Source organism: Sceloporus occidentalis, unplaced genomic scaffold (genome assembly GCF_023333645.1).
Source record: "Sceloporus occidentalis isolate IW3139 unplaced genomic scaffold, rSceOcc1.0.p SCAF_14, whole genome shotgun sequence".
Taxonomy (NCBI): Eukaryota; Metazoa; Chordata; class Lepidosauria; order Squamata; family Phrynosomatidae; genus Sceloporus; species Sceloporus occidentalis.
Window position 1 is genome coordinate 11,915,946 of NW_028316994.1, and position 26,406 is coordinate 11,942,351.

Sequence of the window (26,406 nt, forward strand, 5' to 3'; positions counted from 1 at the left end):
AGATCTATACTTGCCAGGTGGCTGCCTTCCCATATGGCACTGTTCATTGCCCAGCCCCATTGCCTGAGCTATGCTATAGATGCTGGGCGCTTTGTTCTGACCTCAGAGTGACTCACGCCCACAGTGGTGCTGAGCAGCTCACAGGGATGTGTAAAGGCAGCCACTTGTTTCTGGGAGGAGAGACAAATACCCACTGCAAAAGATGAGTTATTTAAATGCTGGTTGAGGGAGGAAGCCCTAAACTGGGTACAGGTGTCATTAAGACAGCCCTCATCTGATTTGGGGTTTTGGCCCTGCATCATGTGAACAGGACACAGGGAGCCTGGGAGGAATTTGAGGTAAATCACCCATGTAGACAAGCCCCTAGACACTGGGAGACTAGGGTTTGAATCTCTGCAGGCAAGAAGCAAAAAGGCTGGAGTACATAAGTCAAAGAAAGAGAGAGGGTGTGTGTGAAATGAAAGAGCAGGCATTCTTTAGTCCCCTCTCCCACTAATCACTTTACAAGTATTGATGCTTCTTTGCTTCCAGAATCCCTTCTCAGTGATGCTTGTTTAAGTCCACAGGATTCCTCTTCTCTCTCATGAACTAGATGTGGTCTCTAGGAAGCAGCTTGGTGAGAATGTCTAAAATAATCTCTTTTGGTGGAGAATGTGTGTACATGTGTCTTGAAGTTCCTTGTTGAGTTAGGTAACCCCATGAATTTCATAAGATGTTCTTAGGCAAGAAATACCCAGAGGCAGTGTTGCCAGTTTCTTACTCTGAAATATTGCCTACAGCACCTTGTCTTTGTTGGTGGTCTTCCATCCAAGTACTAACTAAAGTGTTATTAGTGAGAATAATGTTCTTTCTTTAACTAAAACACCCATGTCCCACCTTTGTCTTGCCAGCGGTCCATGTCTCACTGATTGAGACCAAAGGGCCACTGACCTAATTAAAATCCATGCACTGGCAAAATTTATTAAGACCCATATTGTATATTTTCCCTCAACATGTGACAGTACTGACCTCTGTCTCTTTTGTTTTCCACTCCAGGGCATTAGATTAGACCCATGCTTATAGAGCAGGGACAGAGATCGATGAAGGAAAACTGGAACAGTGAGGACTGAAACAGCAGATGAGGATTTAGTTATATTACAGTTGAAGAGTGTATGTGGTGATTTCCAAATAAAGTGTCCAAAGACCATGCCAGTGGGCTACAGGAGTCCTATGATTTCATGAAAAATCATAGCATTCTGATGAAAGTAGAGTTTGGGAGCCAGTACTCCTTAGTAAGGTCCATGCTTGACTTTTTTTGTTTTCTAGAGACTGAAATTTTCCTCTGTTTCTGCTGAGTTCTCTGTGTCAAACTAATCTGTGTTTAATATCTTAAGAAGGGGTGATGCAATTCAGATATGTCCATGATGCATAGTATATAATTTGATAGTGATGGAAGAATTCATTGTGGACATGTCCAGTTGTCCTGTAAGCAAAGGGGAGATAGTGTGCATAAATGCATGACAACAGAACGTTCAGGTCGCAACAATAACTATTAAAATAGGTTCCACTGCTCATCATTATCAGTCCTTTTACATGAAAAACACTGATTTTCCTACTTTTTATTCTACATGCATACTTTCCAAACTCATTGGTGAAAGTGCCTTATACTGTATTTTGTTAATTTTTAAATATATTCTAGTCTGATTTCAGTGACAAACTTTGCAGGGGGTATGTTTGTCTGAAATACCATTTTAGGTCATTCTTCCTTGATCTATATATTTCTTGAAACAAAAATAGATGATGATGATGATGATGATGATGATGATGATGATGGGTTACAGAGTGAAATACAATAAACATACAATATAAAATAAGATTTGTTCAGTAATTTGCTCAAAGATTCCAAACTTGACCATATGGCTGGAACAACTTCTCAAAACCTCTGTGTGGTCCCATCTGTCCTAGTTCCTTCATATCCTTTCCCAAAGACCACATTTTCTATGAAGTTTTTCGTATCCATGACTTGCCTAGGGAATGAGCCTGTAAGTTATGCACAAATGGAGATTTAAATATATATATAGGATGGTCTATTTTCTTCCTATTTACTTCTTTCTCAGTGTGCTTTATTATATAATTTTAGAGTGTAACCCACAAGAGTGTGGACTCTGACATGGACATTGATGCTGCTGTTTCAATAATAATAGCAAGACCGTGTATTGTACTGTTTGGGTGACTGGGGGCAGTGAAAATCAAATTCTGACTTCCATATTAATATTTACAAAACAAGATGAATATTACTATCTGATTATAATTCATTAAGTTTGAAATACTTCCTGTTCAACCTGAGCTTTAAACCATGATGAACCAGCAGTATTAGACACTTTAAGGATTTTTGGAGCTCATCTGGTGCCATTGTTCTCTCTGCCAGATCTCATTGATCAGTAGCTGCACAATAACAGAGAGAAATGAAAGGTCATAGGCTTGAATGAAGGTTATGCTCTATTTTCATCCCCCACCCCCTCCAATGGATGGCATTTCTCCAGACTGTGCCTCGGCCTTTTTGCCAGAGCTTCATTTTGGAGTGTGCCTGTCTAGATCCATCAAGGGAGCCATGAGTGATGAGAGTGGCTCCATTCTCATAAATCCTGACATGTACAAGTCTTGTGCTAGGCTGAGTGTGCTGCACTGCCCTCAGGTTCCCAGCATAGCGGCCTTTTAAGTTGATTATGGCATTGGTCCTAATCTCAGTATCTTGAGGGTATAAATAGCACAGGAGAGATTGCTGGAAGTAGAACTGGAGCAACTAGAGTTTTCTAGATTTGGCTCATTGCCTATACTCTTCTGACCCACTAGAATGCTTCTACTTTTACTAAACAGGTATTTGGAGTACAAGGGGCTGTACAAAGACATAGAAGTGGTTTCAACATAAGATCTTTTTAAGGAGTGTAGAGCAGGCTGTAGACGGAGAGATCCAGATCTGAGAAAGGTGTGTTATATGTATTCAAATGATATCCTCTGCTGAAGACACAGATCTGGAGAAAATACATGGGAAGATGCATTGTTGGCTTGGCAAACTAAAAGATGGGGTTATTTTCCAACAGAGGCATCCATTCTGTTATCTCTCTTCTCTCCCCCCCCCCCCCCTCTACTTTGCTTTTACCAAAAACTAGAGATCGTACCTAGGAGTTCTAACTCTCAGCCTTCTATTTTTCTCCAGTTCTGAATAACTAAATCCTCTGCCTTTCTTGAATGTGCAGTGGAAGCTGCCACTCTCCCTATTAGCTATTCTTTCCTCTCAGAACCAGGAATAAACGCTGAGGTGTTCCTGTCCAGGTTCCCTTGCTTTTTTCACTGCCCTGTTATTTCTTGATTTTTGATTTACAGATTTCAGCACACCTTGAAAGGGGCCCTTCTGCACTCGCTTATCACCATGCCTCCATTTGTACTATAGATTATTTTATGGCTCTGAAGAAAACCATGTTGTCCAGATTGGGCTGTTCTCTGAGGTTGCGTTGCTTTGCTTGGCCTCAGTCTGCTTTAAGAACACATTTCTTGTCCCACAGGCAGTGCTAGTAGAGCTCCACCTCCATCACTTCTCCTCTTGGCATTCTAATTTGTAATTACTCATACCTTGTATTCTTTAATAACAGATTGGATCCAGCCCTCAGGTACATGACCTGTAAAGCTCCTCCCAACTTTATAACTTCCCAAGCACACCCTGTGTGGTAGTGAACTGTTGTTGCGTACAAGCAGGCTGCATTTCAGCTTACAACAGGTTGTATGTAGCTGTTGCTCAGCTCCTTCAACTGAAGGGTGGCTGCAAATCAGTGTTGTGTGGCGCTCCGTCTCCCTTCTTACTGTCCTGATGAACTGAAGACAGCAGTACAAACACGGAGGAGATAATCTTCTTAGCGCCAGTGAGGTAAATACGCTTGCTGGCATGCAGAAACTTGGACACGCTCTGTCTCACACACACCCCGGTGGAGGCGTGCTTCCCTTACTTTCTACACACGCACACGCCCTATCCCTCCCATTCCCTGGGGGCTGCCTGTTGCCTGATCCACCAGCGCTTTTGGGTCTTTGTTTCCTGGCCTGGGAGAAAGTTTTGCCTTGAACATGCCTCATTTCACCGTGACCAAGGTGGAAGATGATGGAGAGAGGGAAGCTGAGGAAAGCAGGCAGAAAAGAACCAGCACAGGGCAGATCTGGAAACCAAATGAGACTCTGGCAGCAGGTAAGTAAATTAGATTGGATCCCCCCCCCCACATGACAACAACTCACCACCACCTTCCTTTCTGCAACCATTTCACTTGAGAAGCTTTGGAATGAAGAAATAATATCCAATCGTGGTTACGCATTTCCTAGTAACTAGCCTTTGTGCCTCACCCACTTTTGTTTCCAGCTTTACTATAAGATTCAGATATGATATAAACCCCTTGCCAGTCTCTGTGCTGATTGGAAGTCTCAGTATCTCTGTCCCTTTACTTCTTTTTCCTCCCACCTGGCCTTGAATAACCCACTGGTGGCCTCCTTACTAGGATTTTTTGGCTTGACCTTTAATTAAAACAATAACTGAATGCCAGGAGGCTGGCTGCTGAAGTAAAACAGCAATTTAACCTAGGAGGTAGAACCTAGTGGGGCTGGGAGCCAGGTCAGCCGAGCGTCGCTTCCTGCTTTTGGAAGAAAATGGGATCCATGTAGTTGCAACAATAACCCATTTTTCATCTCTGGGATAGAAAAGGAGTCTAAAGGAAAGGGGGAAATTCTGAAGCTGTCATTCATGAGTTCTCTTGAGATTATCGCCTAGAGACTGGAGCAAATGAGAACTGAGCCACGTGATTCCCTAAAACCATTAAAAAAAACAACACATGAAACCTAGTCTTCAGCCCTTTTGTAATTTGTCTTCTGTACTGAGTGCATGAGTAGTTGATTTAAGAAACTTTTATATTAAGTATCAAAAATAGCATCTTCTTTCTCTCGTCATTCATCTATTTCAGCATCTTCACATATTTCAGCCATAAATGTTGTATACAACTCTGCAATGTCCTTTTTCTTAGTGATTGCCAACTATAGTTCAGTTCAGTTCATCTTTATTACGGTTATAGACCAGCACACATTGCTAACTGTAAGTTCCAAGCAAGCTTATCTGTGCAACAGCTTTCTCTTTCTGTTGCTTGACAGGCACTTTGGTTACCTTCTGCTCTTCTCTATGCTATAACCTTTTTTCTGTTTGCCAGTGTTCACTTTCTTGAGTTCCCTGTTTAACTGTGCAAATGAATTCCACAACAATGGGTGCTTCTATTCAGGTTTCCACCCAGTTAACCCCGCTACTTTCAGAATTCAGTTGCCCCTCCAAGTCCGCAGACTTAAAATGCACGGACTTGGAAATCCACAGAGGAGCAACCACTATTCATCTTAATGGAGCATGCACTCCATTTAAGCGTATGGGTTTGAATACATATGAGGTTTCAAACTCGCAGGGCAGTCTGGAATGGATCCCCTGTGAGTTCAAAGGGGCAACTGTACTTCCAATTTTCCTCCTCCACTTTCTCCTTCCCTTCCCAGTAGTCAGCCAGCATTTTATGGCCTCTGAGGAGGCTCCTCCTTGAGCTTGTTTGGTGGTCTCCCTTTTCAGGTTTTATTTTCTAAAGCAGTTTTCTATTTTGGCATGCCTTGAGGTTCACCCAAGCCTGCTGATATCTACCTCTTATATTTTAATGGTCTTGATCTATCTTCATAAGGAGCCACACCTGGGAGAATTGAGTTTGCTCTTTGTATATATGCAGGGTTCCACCCAATTAACCCTGCTTCTTTGAGATGAGTAGCACTTACAGCAGTGCTACTCAAAGCAATGGTCTGTGGAGCAGTGCCAGTCCACAAACCACTGGCTGCCAGTTCGCAGAGAATTTCCTGGGAAGAAAAACAGTTGTAGCCAGTAGGCACAAATATGATACTAGTCATGTTGGTGTTGTTAACTGTCCACGAGTTCACTTAAACTCTTGATAACCTGATTAGTATTATTGCTTTGTCTCCCTTGCAGCCACCCAGTAAAATAATTTATTGTTGTTGCTGTTTTGAAAAGGGAACGGCAGCTGGGAGAAATTGATTTACTCACTGCTATCCACTACTTTTTCTTATCGAAATAGAGATTTAAGCCTAGGATGAATCAGACTTTGTGTGTTGTCCTTCAAGCTCTAGACGATGGAAACATCAAAGTACTGTTATCTTAGAACATCAACTCCTGGATTATTTTTTTCTTAACTTACATGGAGCAAAGTCTAGTAGTTCAGAAGAAGTAGATTTCTGTATTGAGAAATTCTTCATTACTAATTGGAAAGAAAGAATAGTATGGAGTACTCTCCTTTTCCTCTTTTTCCTAGTGTTCACCTTTTAAAAAAAGAAAGGAACTTTTGACAAGGACTGGTTTACATGTATAGCATCACCACCAGATTCCCTCTGTGAAGTCAAATGCACTTGCATTACCCATGACTGCATGAAAGAAGTGACTGTAAGGCATGCATCCACAATAGGATGGCGGGAGGGCTAAAGATCTGCCAGCTGTTTCACTGGAGTTCTGCCATGTCCATGAAAATAACACACACGTTTTGTCAACGACTCTAGGCGTTAAAGGCTGTTCATCTTGCTCTCAGCAAAGACAGATAGATAGAGCTGGAGCTGGCGTGTGCCTTGTGTGTATGCTTTAGGAAGAGACAAATCTCACAAGAGCAGCCCTGATAATTTGATTTAGATTGTCTGGGAGAGCTGAGTGTGGTCTGGAAACACTGAATTAAATCTAAATCTAAGGGTCAATCCTTGCCATCCTGCCACTCTCTGTGCCTGCCAGTTTCTTCCCTCTGATGCTAATGTACAGAGTTTGGGGGCTGGATCCCCTCAGATCTTAGGATGCATATCTTAGTGTGGAAGGTGAAAGAAAATGAAGTCAAAGATCCAGGATTCTGATTTACATCACTTCCCTCATCTGAGACAGTGATGTTTAAAGCTGGGTAGTGGACTCTTATTTATAGCCCTAACTCATTTGAAGGGCTCTGAGTAGGTTGTAACACATAACAGGTGTGACAGCCAGGAAACATGGCACATGCAGTGTTACTGGAGTCAGAGTCATCCTAAGTGTGACCTAACAGGGCCTTTGGTAAATATTTTTCTCCATGAGTAAAATGGGAATCACAAATACCTTTCTGTGCCACGTACACAGACTCCATGCAAAAAAGGATAATTTATGGACCTTGACATGTGTTTGTGCTCTTCAGATTACTCTTTTATTCTGGATGTTCCAGCATATATCAAATTTAACAAAGCCTCTGACAAAGAAGCATCTTTCAATAACATCATTTTATGCCTGCACAGCCCCCTTTTTTCTCCTTTTCTTTCTTGTCCACAGTCTAGCTGGAGATTTCTTAAGAACAACATCATTGGGAGGTTGGTGTGGAGAAATACAGGGTTTTATTGCTGGATTGCAACAGTGTGTCTATCGTCAACAATGCGATAAAGCTTGGTCTGGAAAAGAATGGAATTCAGGTCTAGCTGATCCTGCTATAGCTGTGTGTTCCTGCCTACAATAGGCGAGGTAAACACCAGCTGCATCCAGAATCCCTTGCTGAGCATGTGACGAGTGCAAAACAGAGAGAAAATGGGAATGCAAATAAGGTCTGTCTCACCAGCATATTAAACAGATAAGGCTGTTACCCCCAGTGTATTAAAATGGAATGCCAAATGCCAAAATGGACCTTATAAGAAAAGTGCAGACTGATAAGAGAAAAATATCTAGTATCTCTGGAAATATTTTAGAAAAAACTTGCAAGTGGACTCCAGAAGTTTCAAAGCATTTTTGTTTTTCACATGTGCATATTGTTAGCTTTGTATAAAACATTTGCTGAAATGCATTGAACTACTGTTCTTTTTTTGTGGTGCACAAACCTTACCCTGTTATTTCCATCTCAGTTCTGCCTCTTTACCAAATTTTCTGTTAAAGAAGAACTGCTCAGAAAAGCATCTGATCCATTACCTGAGGTATACTTGTAACAGCCTTGAATAACTATTAGTCCCTGGATCCATTTGCTTCCATAACTATACAGAGCCAAATAATCATCCCATACCTTAAAAAAAATTAGGGAGTTCAGCTTTGTGGCACACCTTTAAGTAATCTCATGTTACATATGATTCACCCTATGGTAAAACAAATGTTTCACATTTCTTCAGTAGCAACAAATGCACATTTAGTGCATGCTGTTTGGAGAGCCCTCAAAGGCTGAAATTGAAAAATGCTATTGACAGTTGCTTCAGGACCTATGGCCTGGCTCCTGGAAGAGAATCTGAAGGGCAGCAACAAACCTCCTGACATAGCTGTCTCAGGCTGAGTAGTGTTTTTACAGCCATAGCATGACAGTCCTAAGATCACATCTTACCTTTGGTTCTCAAAAATGTCGCCCTCTCTAAGGAATTGGTCCTTACCCTACAAGGTGGAAAAAAACAGAAGTTCAAGTTAGACCTGGATGGTGTCAGAAATGCCCAAATCTATTCAGCGTCTGTGTAATGTCTTTTTATCCCAGGCAATTTGAATCCCTTCTCTTCAGACAATGAACAGGGACAATGCCCTCTGTGTTGGTCATTGGGTGCAGACAAAAGATACTTCTACTTCTGGAGGCCACACCATGCGAAACAGGGCAAGAGAGAGTGCCAAAGCAAGATGGTTGACAGAAGTGAGGACAGGCTGTTGAACAGAAAGTACTTTATCAGTTTGATCCCCCATCAGCAGGCCTCACTCCCATCTGTCTTTTCTGAATTATCTGTTATGTATTCTGGTATCCCTCATATTTTCACCTTTAGGCTTCAGTGGCTATGACATATTTGATTCATTTTGCTGGCTTCCAGCGAGCCCTACAGCGCTTAATCTGCCATATTACTTTCCCCACAACATATGGCTGCTCCAGGAATAAGGTGTTAAACAATTAGCAGAACTCTGCATTTTTGCGCCCCAACCACATTGAACTTGCACAGAAGTGTTTTCTTGTATTTTGAAGAAAATATCCAAGGCTCTTCTTCCTCCTTGCCCACCTTTTAAAAAGCTTTTAACTTTGGGTTTCCTTCATTATATTTTACATTTTAGTTTATAACAGGTCCATAAAGCATCTTGTACCTTACAAAATCATGATAAAAATATAGTAAACTATGAACTTTATTTTATGAGTAATGCACAATTTAAAACTTCAGAATTGTAGCAGCAAGAACAAAATCTGTAGTAAAGTCAGTAAAAGTGAACCTTTTAGCAGCAAACTCAGAACTCGCCCCTGGAAAACCCTCCACAAAACCAAACGCGCCTCACAAATTTCTTCTTTTTTGTACATCCAGAATTTGTCCTTTAGGAATTTCAAATGGCTTTATTGTTGGTGTTTTACTTCCATTTACAAAGTGCCTTGAATACATGTAGGGACTTATTGATTAACCAGGTCTTTCTTCGGAGGTTCAAACCAATTTTAACTTCACACACACTTATCATCCTCCTTAGGGAGGCCTTTCCTATCCTTGGAGCAACTGCTATTGGGCTTCAACTTCCATCCTCCCAAGCCAGCATGGCCATTAATCAGGGATCATGGGAGCTGTAGTCTCAACATCATATGGATATCCAAACTTGAGAGAGGCTGTCCTTCCACTGGAGCTTTCTGTCATTAAAGTGTGTGATGCTTCTGATAATCAGCTTGCTCTTACTTGCCTTACAGTGATAATTACCAATAGGAAGTGATCCTAGGAGACCTGCAGTTTTCATGATGGGCCTCTAGACTTACTGAATTCTTATAGGCAGGCCTCTCCGTATATTAACTAGGACAAAATCTCACATAATCTCAGTGTCAGTCATATTATTTGGCAGAGACAGCTCCATGTACTGTAAAGTCCTCAGAAGAAGACAACCAAATATTTTCTTTTTAAAAAGTAAAGAGATGGTCCCCAGCATCAGTGATATCCTCAGGTAAGGAAAAAAGTTTGAATAATCTATACTGATTATAAAGAGAGGGAAGAGCTCCATAATGAGTTTAAGGTCAACATGCCATGAGTAAACGCCATGAATAGAAATGTTGCTCAGAATTGTGCATGTCTTATACTATTAAAGACTTAAAGGAATGGTATGTACCTGCCATAGAAATCCATTGGGTGGCCTTGGGCAAGTCACATTCTCTCAGATTCAGAAGAAGGCAAAGGCAACCCCCCTCTGAACAAATCTTTCAATCATAGAGTTGTCGTAAGTGGGAAATGACTTCAACGCACACAACAGTGTACCTGCATAGCAATACCTACCCTGTATCCTTAGTTGTAGATGAAGTCATGGCATTTTACATAGTTGAAGATTCCTTTCAACATAGTCTGTAATGGATGTGTTTTTTCCCACTCCTGTTTTTAAAAGTTTGAAAAGTACCTCAAAGCTCAAATCTACATGTACATCCTAATCTGGCTATCCTTCCATCCAACTACTGACCCCACACAAAAGATACTATTCCAGCAGACAAGCCATCTCTTGTACTACAACAACTCTGTCCTTGGATGGGTAGCCAATTGGAGCCAGGAGGACAAACACAAATGTGGCTATCACCATTAGGAACCAAAACTAATCCACAAAGAGAGGCTGTGTCAGCATCCCTTAACAGTGGAGGAGGGAAATCTTACAGATATTTCTGTTTTCCACACCCTACGCAAAGACTGAAGGGCTGCAGAATGGAAAAAATCCATGTATTGTTCTTCTAGTTGTCCACTGCCTTAGAGTCTGCACCACCTGATGAAAAAGTCCATTATCTTTCCCATGGGATTATAAAGTGTTTTCAGATGGATGTGGGAAGGAAAGGAGAAAATGGTGTTTGAAAGGCCTTTGACTATTCTTGGTTACTTTCCTCATTTGTAGCTACTTTTGATTTTGAAATTGAAGCATTCAGTTCCATGATCTTTTTCTTTTTCTGGTAATACTTCAGGGGAAAGAAAGTCTTTTTTTTTAATCATGGGGAGGCAGAAGAGAGAAACCCTGGCCTATTATTTTATTCCCCCATTCACTCTTTATTTTGCAATTCATTTTCTTTCCCATTTTCTGTTTGATTTTTCAGATGTGAGTCAAACTTCCATCACAGGGGAACAGTGTCAGCTCTTAGGTACAGTATTGTAGAGGATTCACGTTTGTATTTCAGTTTGTGCAGAGTATATGTCTGTGTTGTCCACTGTCAAAGAGTTTGGGGCATGTATCCCTGTTACCTCTGACTGTATTGATAAGTGGAGAAAATATTAGCACCCTCTGTATGTGACTCCCTAATAAAGGATTTTGTGTGTTTGTAATTCCCTGCTTGAAGGCACAGATTTTTCATTGTATGGGTGTCTTTTAAGGCAGGTTGGTAAATACTTGCCACTATAAAGTGTATGCCTGTGACAAGTATTCTCCAAGCAGGCAGGGCAACTTTACAAAGGTTACTCCTTTTCAAACTTAATGATGATTAAAGTTCCCTTCACCAAAAACTGCATTTGTGTCTGAACAGGTGAGGGCACCAGGAATTCAGGGGATGCTCTTGAGTAAGAGGTAGCTGTTTGCTTGCTTTCTCTTTAGCCTCTCCACTCCAATGAGCAGTAGTAGTTCATGCAGCATTTCAGGTTACATAATGCCCATGGCAACAGTGCTACATCATGTTGGAGCTTTGCTCCCAGAGACATTCTGTCCCTAGAATGGGCTGTTCCCACTAATAAATAAACCCTAAATTTTATTTATATTTAAATTAAAACCACCACCATGCGAGCATTCCTAAAATTTCATCTTTTTAAGGACTATACATGTTATTTTCTAGAAATGGCCAAGTAACAACTTCATACATGATTTGTGAACTTGATCCCTTCCCCACCACCATTCCCTTCTCCTTCTGTGTCATGTCTTATTAGATTGTGAGCCTGAGGGCAGTGAATTGTCTAATTTTAAAAAATGTAAGCCGCTCTGAGAGCCTTTGTGGCTGAAGAGCAGGGTATAAATATTTCAGATAAATAAGTAAAAAATTTAAAAGACTGCTTTAAGATTCACACTAGCATGCTTGCGGTCATGGTAAATTTTTGTAGTATTCAATTTGAATTCTTTTCCCTGCAGGGTAATTGCTGTCTGTCCCGTGTTAGGTAGAGATAGGGGCCATTCCAAGTGCTCTCCTTTATGCAACTGAAAGTGACATTAAATGCAGCCCTGCATTGCCTTTACTTGTGAAGGAGTATTGCACTGTTCCACAGGGACTTGCTTCTTTTAGTTATCCCAGAAAACAACTACACTCATCCCTCCATATTTGCGGCTTTGATATTTGTGGCTTTGATTATTTACAGATTTTATTAATATGTTCTCTCTAGGAATATATCGGTCCTGCAGTGCAACTCTGTGGTTCAACTTTAACTAGAAGTTGCACCAAAAGACCTAGAGATTCCTAGAGAGAATACTCTACTAGGCATTTGTATCTCCTCCAGCGCAGTTCTGTAGTCAGTGTCTGTTGGACGTTGGCCACAGAGTTGCACTGGAGGACCTAGAGATAGCATCATAGAATCATCCTCTCAGTTAAAAACATGGTGTTTTTGTTATTTGCGGTTTTTCCATATTCACGGGGGGTTTGTGCCGAATATGGAGGGACAAGTGTACTCTCAAACTCACTTTTGCCTTTTATGCGTTTGAGAAAGTGAACCAAAGACTCAAAAGGGTTGACAGAGAGCCTGTGATCTTTGTAAAGATCAAGAATTCCTGACTTGCTTCTTCTTCAGCCTGGGATGACCAACTGTGTAAATAGCAGCAAAGTTGTTATCTTTGGTATGTTGAAATGAGTGTGTGTGGGATTCCCTGGACTCTATCAGTAAAGGTATGTTGCTGAAACATATAGAAACACTTCATGCCTGTACACTGAGGAGGTTGTTGTAGGTTAAAAATCCAGATCAGCCTAATACTGTACCTGATTGATGTATTAGACTGTACATCTGGTAGTAAACTGTGGTGCTTTTGAACTATCTAATCCCCCCACCTTCAAATCATGTTAATTTGCCCATGTGCCCTTTACCATCTGCAATTGTTTTGGGGTTTCTTTACTGTGATAATGATCTCACCTGTCTCACATGCATTCAGAATGGGACACGACATTTCTTGAACTTCATATCCCCATTGTTCTGGATAGCAAGGGGAACTGGGTGGGGTGTTCATTCCAGTTGAGGCAGATGCCTAGATTCCATGCCTCAGGGTTGTTGGGTATGGCCCAGCTATAAATGCTGTCTTTGTGTGCTTGAGGCCAAGCCTGCTTCTAATGTATTTTCATTTGAGGATCGCCCTGCACTACTCAAAAGCTAGTTATCTGAATCATCTAAATTTGGGGGTGGAGACAAGAGAGAAATGTTCTCACATAAAACCATTCTCATTCAAGTCATGGAGGGGAGGAATATTCAGGTGTTCGTAGTTTGGAGAATGAATGCCAGATCTAGATAGCTGTATTTCTGAATCTGTGAATGGGTGGGGTAGGATAACTAGTAATTTGGGGTGAGAGAACCAGATTCTCTTCATGGCAAGTACATTAATCAGTGGTTCTTTTGCTTTTTTAAAAAATCCACCAATAAGAAAATTTTTAGAGTGTAATTAGTTTTAAACTCTTTATCATCAGCATACTAGGTCTCATTTTCGATCTTCAGGTGGTGGAGAAAACATTAGAAAATCCGATCAAATTGCAAAGGGACTGTGCATGAGCAAACAGCTCTATTACATTATCATTCCTGGATAATCAACTTTTTACAATGAAGTACTTTCACAATAAGAACATTTCAGGAGGAGTGCAATGTGTCTATCAACCCTCATTTGGCATAGCCATGTTCTTGAAAATTCCATGCAAGCTGCTTTTATGTATATGTGTTTTAAATAATGCAGATTACCTATAGCTCTACATTCATTAACCATTTTCTTCCTGATAGATTTATAACTTTTGCCTCCATTCAAGAAAGATGTAAGTTGGTCTCACAGATGATTTTTTTGAAACAAGGGCTCTTTTGTCCTTCCTTCCATCTTCCAGCAGCAAGAAGCTGTAAAACAGAAAAGCTGTGTAGTGTGATGCTCCCTCACCTATTCACTGTGCCTCAGTGATCGCACAAGGCAAAAAGAAATGCATGCTAGACAGCAGTGTTACTTAGGCAGGCTTTCTGGTTTCTAGGTAGCTTTGGTTTCCCCCATACCTCCTCTTTTTCCCCCCACCACAGACCCTTCTCATTTTGAGGGCAGAACATTATTGTCATGAGTGATCAGCTAGATGTCTAGTGGCAGTCCTGAAATATCTGTGGTGTTATTTGACTGTTCTCAGTAAACTATGTACAAGCCCAACTCTCACAGTCAGCGCAAGGAAGCACTGGATGTATATGTCAGATGTGCTCTCATCCTTTCCATCTCTTCAGCAAGCTCTCTCTTGTTGCAGATCCTGGGCACAAGAAAGATCCAAATGCGTATCTCAACAATATCAACTATGAAGATGGAGATGAATTCTTTGATAAAAATTTGGCACTCTTTGAGGTAAGATCATTGCTGTCTTCTGGAGGGCTTCTTCTTCCTGCTTTCCACAATCTCTCCTTCAACTAAATCCATTAATGTATGTTTCCACCCTTCCTTATAGCTTTACACCCAATGCAGGTTGAGTATCCTTTATCCAAAATGTTTGGGATCTGAAACATTTTGGATTTTGATTTTTTTTTCCAGTTTTTTTAAATATTTGCATATACATAATGAGATTTTGGAGATGGGACCCAAGTCTAAACAGGAAATTATTTTTTGTTTCATATACCCCTTATACACATAGGCTGAAGGTAATTTTATACACAATATTTTTAATAATTTTGTGCAAAAACAAAGTTTGTGTACATTGAACCATCAGAAAGATGAGTTCCTATTTTAACCACTCATCTGGACAATTTTGGATTTTGCAGTATTTTGGATCTCCAAATAAGGGATACTCAACTCGAACACTCTTGTTCCTTATTTCTAAAGCTATGCGTATCTTCTGAGTGTGTACAAAGTGCAGGAACATGACCTTTCTTTCTTTCTATTTTTCTTTTTCAAACAACTTTTCTAGTCACCACAACTCATAGATAGCCTCAGAAGTTTTCAGGCACTGTTTACTGAAATGTCTTTAAGTCAGAAATAAATTCAGTATAATTTTTAGCTGTTAGGCAGCCTCCTATCATTCCCTCTTCCTAATTATGTAAAGCCAGGATTTCCAGTTTGATTCATTTTAATAGTTTATACTGGTTGGAGGAATGAGAGGCATTTTATTTCTCATAAAGCCCACCCAGCCTGTTTATACACAACCTGTTTCTTTTATCTTATTCTGTCTTAATTTGCCTGCCTTCCTGTACTAGTGCTTTCCCTTATCAGTATAGCTACTTCGGTGAAATTGTGCCTTATTTTTCATATGGGTTTTTTCCATAAGAAGTTATCTTCACATTTACTTCTACTTTTCTCACTTTGCAGGAGGAGATGGACACTCGGCCAAAAGTGTCCTCCCTACTCAACCGCATGGCCAACTATACAAACCTGATGCAGGGAGCCCGTGAACATGAGGAAGCAGAGAATGTCCCTCCAGGCAAGAAAAAGCCCACCAAGGTAAGGAGCAGGATGGCTTCTTGTTGATAATGAGGACTGTAGGTGGAAAGCATCTTGGGTTGAGAGAGCAAAAAAAATAGACATCACATTTAGGAAAAGGTGATAGTTCCACATGGCAGCCCTACAGCTATGATAGTTCCACATGGCAGCCCTACAGCCTAGAAAACCAAATTCTGCACTGTACTTTTCTGTTTGGCCTCAATTTTAGGTGTTGAAACTAAGGCAACATGAGGTAACACTGGAAAATAGATAGATAGATAGATAGATAGATAGATAGATAGATAGATAGATAGATTGATTGATTCCTTGGCTTCTCAGAATATGCAAAATGTTCAGATTCCTAGGCCAAGCTCTGAGGCATCTGAGTAACAAGGTTTAGTTGTTTCTGGGTGCCTTCAAGTAGTTTTTTACCTATAGTGACCCCAGGGCAAACTCATCATTGGGTTTTAATGGGAAGGTTTGTTCAGAGGGGGTCACCCAGTGGGTTGCCATGGCTGAGCAAGGATTCAAAGCCTAAGTCTCTCAGAGTTCTAGTCCAACACATTAACAGTGTGGCTCTGAGTAAAAATGTGATCGGGACTTTTTTGCAGTTCTGAGAGCAAGGTTTCAATTTTTTTGTGTATCATATATTTTTCACTAAGATAAATTAAGATAATTTGACATATTATAAGTGTTTATGCTGTCTACAATCCTAAACACAGCAATAGGATGGGCCTGGATTTTTCCACTGATAAAATCTGTAAGGAGGGGCTCAAGGAGAAGAGTCTGAAGGTCTGAGGAGCAGAGAATTTGCATGCTGAGAAGTTGACAGATCTGAAACACAGAGAACAAGGTAGTGATAGCAAAGTGGGGACACTCGACCTGTAAAAGCTTTCTATTTTTTCTTCTCCTAGACTCCACAGATGGGCACATTCATGGGTGTCTATCTGCCATGCCTCCAGAACATCTTTGGGGTGATTCTCTTCTTGCGACTCACCTGGGTGGTGGGCACTGCTGGTGTGTTGCAAGCCTTTGCCATTGTCCTCATCTGCTGTTGCTGTGTGAGTTCCCCTCTCTCTTGTAACCTAAATCATATCCTGATACAGACTTGTGTGAGTAACAAGAGCCTCCAGCTCATGGAGTGGGAAAGGGAAAGACTTTCTAACCTTAACATGACATCGCTGAAATGTTAACATAAAGATCACAAGATTAGAATATTCACGTTGAAAAATCCTCCTCGGGAATATTCAATTGTGTGCTGAATCATTGACAGTCCTTGTTTCTTCATCTGTTCTACATTTTCCTAAGCTGACCTACTGTTCTATCTTTTGGAATGTTGTCTATCCTCCTCTCTGACCCCCACCTCTTTTTTTCTTTTTTCTTTTTTGACCATTCTATTAAAAGGAAGGAGCACTTCCGCCCTGGCATCTCAGTTGCCCATAACAATATCAGCTGAGAAACAAAATGAAGCTGCACAACACAATAAGTTACTTTTATGTGAAACTGGCTAGAATAGAAAACAGAATTGTTATAATTGGATCTGTAAATTATAAAATATGTTCATCAGCCTTAATATCTGTAGTCTCATCACACAGTGATAAAAATAGGCAAAACAAAATGTTCATCTATTTGTCATCTAAATCCACTTGTTGTCAATTTCTTGTCTCCTTTACAGACACTGCTGACAGCTATCTCCATGAGTGCCATTGCCACCAATGGAGTTGTGCCTGGTAAGTATCTAATATTAAACAACCACTACCTCCCACATGTAGCTGACCATCAGATGTGATCATTTTGTGGACCCTCTAAACTTAAGGTAGTACCCTACCATGGAATGATTTTCCTTTGGCAGTGCCCTGCTTAAGGCACTCTTTCTCTAAGCATACCATTGTTGTTCTAGGTTTCAGGCCAAGTTCATTCTATTCTTGGGCTTTTAATGACATTTGATGGTATTTGATATCTTTAAAAATAGCCTTTGACAAACTCCTTAATGTCTCATGTGCATTGCTTTTATCTTCTTGGTGTGTTTGATTGTATTTGTGTGTTTACTGTAAACTATCTGGGGGCTCCTCTGGTGAATTTACACTGTAAAATAAATGCATTCTACTACACCAGGATTAGAGTAGTTTTGAAGTGTAAATAGTAAAATTACTAACTTAACCCACCTACCCCAGCTCTTTCCATCTGGAGTCTTCTTCTTTGTTTTCTCTCTGTAGCTGGGGGATCGTACTTCATGATTTCACGAGCGCTGGGGCCTGAATTTGGAGGTGCTGTGGGACTCTGCTTTTATCTGGGTACCACCTTTGCGGCTGCAATGTATATCTTGGGGGCCATAGAAATTTTCCTGGTAAGAATTCACCATGCTGTAAGATAAAGCATTCTTTCATCTCAGGGAATGCCACTTAACTGTCTCACACCAGAAGATCATTTGCATTACCTACAGCTGCTGCCTTTCCCAAAAATGATGTGTCTGTTTCTCCCCTTCTCTCAGATGTACATTGCCCCTGAGGCAGCAATCTTCCATAGTCAGGATCCACTGAAGGAGTCGGCTGCTTTGTTGAACAACATGCGGGTGTATGGCTCAGCCTTTCTGGTGGTTATGGTGCTGGTGGTGTTCGTGGGCGTGCGTTACGTGAACAAGTTCGCCTCTCTCTTTCTCGCCTGTGTCATCGTCTCCATCCTTGCCATCTATGCTGGTGCCATCAAGTCATCCTTTGCACCTCCCAGTTTCCCGTAGGTCACTAGTATGCTCAGAGGTGGCTAATCCCATCTTCTCTTTTAATTAATCTGAAAGTTGTGGCTCCCACCACATAATGCTGGGCAAATCCAGATCTGCAATGTTGTTTTTGATTCTGTTTTGTGAAAGTGCAAGGAATCCTTTTTGGCAGTTTTGGAAGACTACACAGCTCTCAGGACAATCAGGAGTTACATTTCCCGTAGGATAGAGTCAGGATTCTGAAATTGGTTTATGTACTTGTGGATAAAAGCTCTTCTGCTCATTTTTCTGTATCTCCTCTCCATTCAGTGTGTGTATGCTGGGGAACCGTTCCCTCTCCCAACACCAGATTGACATATGTGCTAAGACTGAGGAGCATGACAATGCCACGGTACACACTCGCCTGTGGGAGTTCTTCTGTAATTCCACCAAACGCCTCAATGGCTCATGTGATGATTATTTTCTACACAACAACGTTACTGTTATCCAGGGCATTCCAGGATTGGCTAGTGGCATTATTGCTGGTGAGGAAAGCCTCTTTTCCCTATCAACAGTGCATTGCTTTTTCCCATTGTGCGTGGTCCAAGAAATGTCCTATAGTGAACACTTCCATTGCTGCTGAGTGATTTCCCAATTAATTTCCTACAGGTTGTTTTTTTCCTGTGTCTACTAGCAGGAAACAAACAAACAGAAAGCAACCCGTGCAATAATCTATGTGGGATGGGATGGAGGGGATTCCCTTCACCTCTTCTGCTAGTGATCCTCATACAGATTTCACTTTCCATGCTGTGGGGGGTGGGGGGGTGGAGAGAAGGTTTTACACTGGAATATGAGTGCGCAAAAGGTCATGTCACTGGCCCAGCCTGCATCATATGTGGGCCTCAATTTAGGCCTAGGAGACTTTTTTTAAGGTAACTGGAAGTGACTTATGCTTACTTCCTGTTGTTATTAAAAAGTTTCTTCTGGGCTTAAAACATGGGGAAATGCCCCTGCACTCTTGAGAACATTGGGGGGAGGTCTCCCTAGCCTTCTATAGATGTCCACTTCAATCACTGGGGTCAAGCCACATCTCTCAACTAAACCTCCCTCACAGGGCTGGTGTACAGATAGCTAGACATAGATTCTACACTGCCCTTAGCTTCTTGGAATTAAAAAAGAAAGAGAAAAATGTTGATGCTGTGGTTGATGCTGATTGTGATAACAATAATAATTATAGAGAATCTTTGGAGCAGCTACCTGATGAAAGGGGAGATCATTGAGAAACCATCATTGCACTCAGTTGATGCTGGCGGAGCCCTCAATCAGCAGTATGTGCTGGCTGATATCACCACTTCTTTTACCCTTCTTGTGGGCATCTTCTTCCCCTCAGTCACTGGTAAGAGCTATGTTGCTGCTGCGCGTTGTTCAGATATCTCCAGATCACCAGAAAAGTAGGCAGCTGGCACTGCATCTGACAGGCTTTTCTTCTGAGTCCATCTCTTTTATAGGCCATTGTGGTTTTCAGCAAATTCCGGTCTCTTGTCCTGGGGGAATGAGGCTTAATACTTCCTGATACTGTGAATGGAATTAGATGTGGATTTGTTGCCATTATCCTGTTGTTTTTGTTCCCTTGCAATGGTCTGGTCTGATGCACAGGCTCAAGGTCCTTCTCTCTGTTGCTTGTCATAAGATTAGCAGGCTTTTAACTGAAATTAGAGTAATGGATCCTCTTTAGAAAGGCTTAAGTGAGGGATCATTATACTTCCTTAATTATGCATCTTTTAGGCACAGAATTTGATTTTCTTGTTTTCCCAAACTGATGCTTTATGAATGTGGTGCAGAATTCACAGATATCACCATTGCTGTTTTCAGCTACCAATGATGAGTCACCCAAGGATTCTCCTATACATGGGTTCTTTGGTTTTGTCTTCACAGGAATCATGGCTGGATCAAATCGTTCTGGGGATCTAAAGGATGCCCAAAAATCTATTCCCATTGGAACCATCCTGGCCATTCTCACCACTTCTTTTGTGTGTATCCTTCATGCCAAAGCAAGGCAACACAGTCAATAAGCAAGGGAAAGATAATGCCAAGAGCAGTCTGTGCATGTAAAGGTCATTTAAATTATAATGGACATAAATAACTTACTGCTCCTTGACTCTTTGCCACTCCAGATCTTAGCAATGTAGTGCTGTTTGGAGCTTGTGTGGAAGGTGTTGTACTGAGAGACAAGTGAGTAGTTGTGCCCTATATTTCCCTAATACTGCAATCCTCAAATATAAATCATTTGTGTAATGTTATTCTGGATGCAAATATTAGATTGTATAGACTTAAAATGGAGCTGCAAATGAGAGACCTCCAAGTCATCCTGTTATCAACAGCCTTGCTCAGGTTTTGTAGACTCAGTCATGGCTGCATTGAGTCTACCCATCTGTAAAGCAGTTTCCCTCTTGTCCTACTAGTTGCAGTTATTCTTATTGAACTCAGACAGATATAAGTGCAACAAGCTTAGTTTGGATCCATCACTATGTCTTCTGAATTTTATGCTAATTGGAGTGTTTGTTTTAACTGGATACCTGCATGCTTACACCTTAGGCAGGCAACTGATGGTGTTATGCTTTTCTTCCATTAAATAGGTTTGGTGACTCAGTGAAGGGGAACCTGGTAGTAGGGACACTGTCCTGGCCCTCTCCTTGGGTCATTGTCATTGGTTCATTCTTCTCCACATGTGGAGCTGGGCTGCAAAGCCTCACTGGTGCACCCCGACTGTTGCAGGCCATAGCTAAGGACAACATTATACCCTTTCTGCGGGTAGGAACAACATCATTGTATTGTCTTGGCACACACTAAAAGCACATTTTGTTCTGAGCAGCTGGTTTCTAAGGATTACCAATGTGATCTCTCTTTCTTTCTCTTTTACACACTCTAGGTATTTGGCCATGGAAAAGCCAATGGAGAGCCCACATGGGCTTTGCTCTTGACAGCAGGCATTGCAGAATTAGGGATCCTTATTGCCTCTTTGGATATGGTTGCCCCCATCCTTTCCATGTGAGTGCTATATCTATCATGGGATGAGGTTCCTAGGATACATGGCACCACTGACTCCGCTTGCTTTTCTCTCCTAGGTTCTTCCTGATGTGTTACCTCTTTGTCAACCTGGCCTGCGCCTTACAAACCCTACTGCGTACCCCCAACTGGAGACCACGCTTTCGGTACTACCACTGGTAAGAATGCTGCAATACCTGAGAGTGGGTAGATCATTGATGGGTGCTTATATGAGGAGGTGATGGGATGTAGACTCACAAGTGTTTTACCCAGCTGTACCAAAAGAATAGGATCTGCAGATTAGAGTGTCATTGGGGAACTGAGGTGCAATAATTTTGGGCGGGACTTAGTTTTTCATCATTCTAAAAATCTCACCATGCATTTAAACAGCAGAAACAAAAACTATTGCTCTGCTGACCTTCTACTAGACCATGGACTGTATGCACCCTCTTTCTCTCTCTGCAGGGCACTCTCCTTCATGGGCATGAGTATTTGTGTGGCACTCATGTTCATTTCCTCATGGTATTATGCCATTGTCGCTATGGTGATAGCTGGAATGATCTACAAATATATTGAGTACCATGGGTAAGTTCTTGTAATGTTGTGGGGCTCTGGGGTCTAGATCCCCCCTCCTTTATGCAACCTCTTCTCCTTCAAGCAGGGAGCATTCTTTGTCACTGTACTCACTCACCCAATCTGTAGTGGGGAATGCACAGAGTCCTTGGTTTCTCCATGCCATTTAACCTTTTGCACACTTGCTAAAATTGGAAGGTGAAAGTAGGTTTCTGGATCTTAGCCTTTGGATTCTGTATTTAACTCCTGGGAATAGTTACAGCCAAAATTATTAGGACCTACCTCTTTACTTACAGAACAAGCAGGGTCAGGGTTTCTGCTGTCCCCACTGTGAAAATGCCATGCTTATCATGGGGCAAAAGATTTTGAACCAAGATCTTTTGCATCCCTTTCTGTGAAGGATGAGAGATTTAGAACCAAGTGGTGATGAGAGTGGGGATCATAATGCCTCTTCCCCTGAGGTGACTGTGTGCATGATTGCCCTAGTCCATTTATCCTCCCCCCACTGCAATGAATTCTAGAAAGGAGGAGCATTGGGTGTCTTGCTCTCCTAAGTTCCTCGTTTGGCTGAACAGTTTGTGCATCCCCCCAGGGCTGAGAAGGAGTGGGGAGACGGAATCCGTGGCCTGTCCCTGAGCGCAGCCCGCTTTGCCTTGCTGCGCCTTGAGGAAGGGCCACCCCACATCAAGAACTGGAGGTAGGGAAAAAACATGCTGCTTTTTGACTCAGCCACCTCATTGTGGGGTATATGAGGCAGAAACATGTGCACGTGTCTGTGTCTGTATCAGTGCATATGTATGTGTGTTGCACTATCAGCTGCTCCATTTGTGTTTGTGAATATGTGCCTCTGTGTAACAGCCTGAACTCATCCTGCTACTTCACCTTCATATGTGCATCCTGGGCATCCTTTTCTTCCTAGGCCACAACTGCTGGTGCTGCTGAAGCTGGATGAGGACCTACATGTGAAGCATCCACGCCTGCTCACCTTTGCTTCCCAGCTGAAAGCTGGCAAGGGCCTCACGATTGTAGGTTCTGTCATGGTGGGCAACTTCCTGGAGTGCTACAGTGAGGCACTGGCAGCTGAGCAGGTGAACCTCTGCCCAAGCCCATTTCAACTTAATGGATTTTATTGGTCAAGTAAGAAGGTTTAAGTCCCAATGCTATATTGCATCCAAACCATCAGGCTTGTAAGCCCTGCCTCCTAGTCTCAAATGCACAAGTGCTAGCTGTGGTTATTGAGGCATAAAATAAAATTCTCCACTGGATACAGAAGAATATGGGAGTCTGGCTTATACTTAAGCAACCATAGATCAGTAGTCCAGTACTGTTTTCTGATAACTAGCAGCTCTCCAAAACCTTAGAAATCTTGGGCTTTCAAGCTTGGCCACCTGAAATGCATTGAATTGGAGATACTGGTATATGAACCTTTTTATGCAAAGCAGGAGTTCTTCCTCTAAGTTGTGCTCGGATTTGAAGGTCCTAGCACTAGCTGCTGGAACAGACCCTGGAATATGACCAGCTAAAGGCAAGAGCAGGCATGTGCACCTTTCTTAAAGGAGGAGTGAGAGATAGAAAAATTTATCGGTAATCGAAGGATGATTCTATGTGTGCAGGCTGTGTTTGAGGATATAAACCTATAGTTTAAGTTGTGATTCAATCACTGGTCACTTTAAGCTGTTTTCCTTAGTCTAACTTTTTTCCAGCATTAGAAATGGGCTGGTAAAAAATATCTTACAGCAGTAGAGAGGTATGGTGGGGAAGGACACAGGGTTTATTGCTCTCCTCCCCAGTCTATACTGTTTTTCTTGTTAAAAGTTACCATTCTAGGTGAACCAACAATCATGTTTATTAAGCATGCCTGTCTCTGGTTTGGCCTTAACCTGGTTTGGTTCTTCTATCCTAGCTATAAATATGGTCAGACCACACTCAAATTTGCTTGTAGGGGAATGGATGATATTAGTCTTGATTACAAACAGCCAGGCTGCAGGACATGTAGGTTCAGTCTGCATCTCAGTTTATTTCTTTCATTTAAGATGGAAAGCATCTATGAGGGGTATCTTGTTCATGGGCTGTTTACTTTCTTAAAAAAAAGAAAAGAAAAGAAAGAAGATAATCAAATATATTGATGTCTCATATTTACCAGAGCTGAATCTCAGTTCTGTTGGCTCCTGCCACAAACTTGCCAATAGTGTTATTTTAAAGAATGCTCCTCCTGTGGATACAACCATACCTACAGTATACTTGAAAGACAAATATTATGATGCATCCTCTTCACCAGATTTCACTCTGAAAAAGCTTTCCCTGGGCTAGGAAACTGAGTTCTTTACATGTTAACACCTTCTAGCACCTTTCTGTATGTTGTTTCAGACCATCAAGCATCTGATGGAGACAGAACGAGTGAAAGGCTTCTGCCAGATTGTGGTGGCTGCCAAGGTGCGAGAGGGCATCTCCCACCTCATTCAGTCCTGTGGGCTGGGTGGTATGAAGCACAACACTGTAGTGATGGGCTGGCCCAATGCCTGGCGCCAGAGTGAGGATGCCCGTTCTTGGAAGAACTTTATTGGTATGGCGGTGGGTGTTAAAAGGCAAGGGGGTGGTTGACCACAGCCAGGTGAACCATTCTTCATGACTTTACATTTCTATTTTTCAGGCACAGTCCGGGTGACTACAGCTGCCCACCTAGCCTTACTTGTGGCAAAGAATGTGGCCTTCTTCCCTAGCAACGTGGAGCCCTTCCCTGAGGGGAACATTGATGTTTGGTGGATTGTGCATGATGGTGGAATGCTGATGCTACTTCCCTTCCTTCTGAAGCAGCACAAGGTGCTTATGGGAGACATAGAATCATAGAATTGTAGAGTTGGAAGAGACATTATTTTGGAAGGGAAGTAGTGGGGAAGTTAAGCTGGCAGAGGGGATGCTGATTCATTTTCCCTTTTCCACTTCCAAGGTGTGGCGTAAATGCAAAATCCGCATCTTTACAGTGGCCCAGCTGGAAGACAACAGCATCCAGATGAAGAAAGATTTGGCAACATTCCTGTATCATCTCCGCATTGAGGCAGAGGTGGAAGTGGTGGAAATGGTGAGACACAGCAGGAGGCAAGGATTGGTTGGAGACACTGTAGGGCCCCCCAGTCAACAACATAGCTTGATGCTAGGCAAATGAGAGCTGGAAATTAATTGGTGGATACAGAACAAGGTCTAAAGCATATTGACTCCCAGATTACGGTGGCTGCCAAGGTGCGAGAGGGCATCTCCCACCTCATTCAGTCCTGAATCCCAGAATTCTGTGGGTACACTCCAAAGACCATAATGAAATACCTTGCTTTGATAACATTCCTACAAGCTGTGAGCTGATTTTTCTCCTTCCATAGCCAAGAGAATTAGCCACTTTGATCTTTGTTTTTGCATGTTTCTTACCTTTCAAAGAAACTGTTTGATTCTGTTTTCAATACATGTTTGTGCAGATATGTCATTTGGTAAATTAGAGAGACATATGGGAATGATATAGTCTGTTAGATGTAGCTAGAAGTGGGCTGGGTATAGTTTGGTTCAAGTCCTCCTTTCTTCTTATCCTTGGCAGCATGACAGTGACATCTCTGCCTATACATATGAGCGCACCCTGATGATGGAGCAGCGCTGCCAGATGCTGCGACAAATGCGTCTGTCTAAGACAGAGCGAGACCGAGAAGTAAGTTTTTCTGAGACATAAGGTGGGAAGGAACAGGTTGAAAATAACTCAGCAGTTTCTGGATGCTCCTTTACTGCTTTCCCTAATAACGTTCTCACAGGCTCAGCTTGTGAAAGACAGGAATTCTATGTTGCGGCTGACCAGTATTGGCTCAGATGATGATGAAGAGACTGAGACTTACCAGGAGAAGGTGCACATGACATGGACCAAGGACAAGTACATGGCAAACCGTGGACAGAAACAGAAGACACTGGAGGGTTTCCAAGATCTCTTAAACATGCGCCCGTAAGGAACACTTGATATCTCAGGCCTCTCCACTTAATTCCTTCTCAAGATTCCTTGCTTCCTTTGGGTTCCTCTTTGATAGTGATGCAGAAATGATCTTGTGTCCCCCAGTGGCACAGTTCTGTTCTATGGCAAGACCACTTGTGGCACCATTTTCTTCCCAACCAACCATGGTGGGAATTGCAAGAAAGAAACTAATTTGTTGCTCCCTTATAACTATTACTGATTTTCTGTTCATATCTCCATATGTAAGGTTTTGGTGTTAATGTGTCTTTTCCCATCCAGGGATCAATCCAATGTGCGACGTATGCACACAGCTGTCAAGCTCAATGAGGTTATCGTGAACAAGTCCCATGAGGCTAAGCTGGTGCTACTCAACATGCCAGGTCCACCACGCAATCCTGAGGGTGATGAGAACTGTATCCTTGTCTGGAAAGGTTTCTTTTATTCAGACTTTGGAAATTTTGACTATGCTGCTTGGCAGAGTCTAGGAATTATGATCCAAAAAAGGGAATGTTTTCATCTTACAGTGGG

At 41.9% G+C, this 26,406-nt stretch overlaps 1 protein-coding gene across 3 annotated transcripts in view; it reads left to right on the forward strand.

The window, feature by feature from the left end:
- The window catches only part of LOC149303982 (solute carrier family 12 member 6), a 44,450-nt gene that overhangs the window by 16,507 nt on the left and 1,537 nt on the right, over positions 1-26,406 (forward strand). The window contains exons 3-25 of one of the 3 annotated variants that reach the window (XM_089480872.1): positions 11,082-11,126; positions 14,427-14,521; positions 15,476-15,607; positions 16,501-16,647; positions 17,262-17,316; positions 17,803-17,933; positions 18,078-18,319; positions 18,612-18,826; positions 19,519-19,677; positions 20,217-20,315; positions 20,456-20,513; positions 20,918-21,092; positions 21,211-21,329; positions 21,407-21,505; positions 21,792-21,911; positions 22,492-22,596; positions 22,819-22,987; positions 24,267-24,462; positions 24,550-24,719; positions 24,847-24,978; positions 25,480-25,587; positions 25,688-25,872; positions 26,158-26,291. In XM_089480872.1, the coding sequence (XP_089336998.1) occupies positions 11,082-11,126; positions 14,427-14,521; positions 15,476-15,607; positions 16,501-16,647; positions 17,262-17,316; positions 17,803-17,933; positions 18,078-18,319; positions 18,612-18,826; positions 19,519-19,677; positions 20,217-20,315; positions 20,456-20,513; positions 20,918-21,092; positions 21,211-21,329; positions 21,407-21,505; positions 21,792-21,911; positions 22,492-22,596; positions 22,819-22,987; positions 24,267-24,462; positions 24,550-24,719; positions 24,847-24,978; positions 25,480-25,587; positions 25,688-25,872; positions 26,158-26,291 (3,090 nt within the window). The remainder of the gene's footprint in view (positions 1-11,081; positions 11,127-14,426; positions 14,522-15,475; positions 15,608-16,500; positions 16,648-17,261; positions 17,317-17,802; positions 17,934-18,077; positions 18,320-18,611; positions 18,827-19,518; positions 19,678-20,216; positions 20,316-20,455; positions 20,514-20,917; positions 21,093-21,210; positions 21,330-21,406; positions 21,506-21,791; positions 21,912-22,491; positions 22,597-22,818; positions 22,988-24,266; positions 24,463-24,549; positions 24,720-24,846; positions 24,979-25,479; positions 25,588-25,687; positions 25,873-26,157; positions 26,292-26,406) is intronic. The other 2 variants (XM_089480875.1, XM_089480874.1) reach the window with 2 other exon arrangements.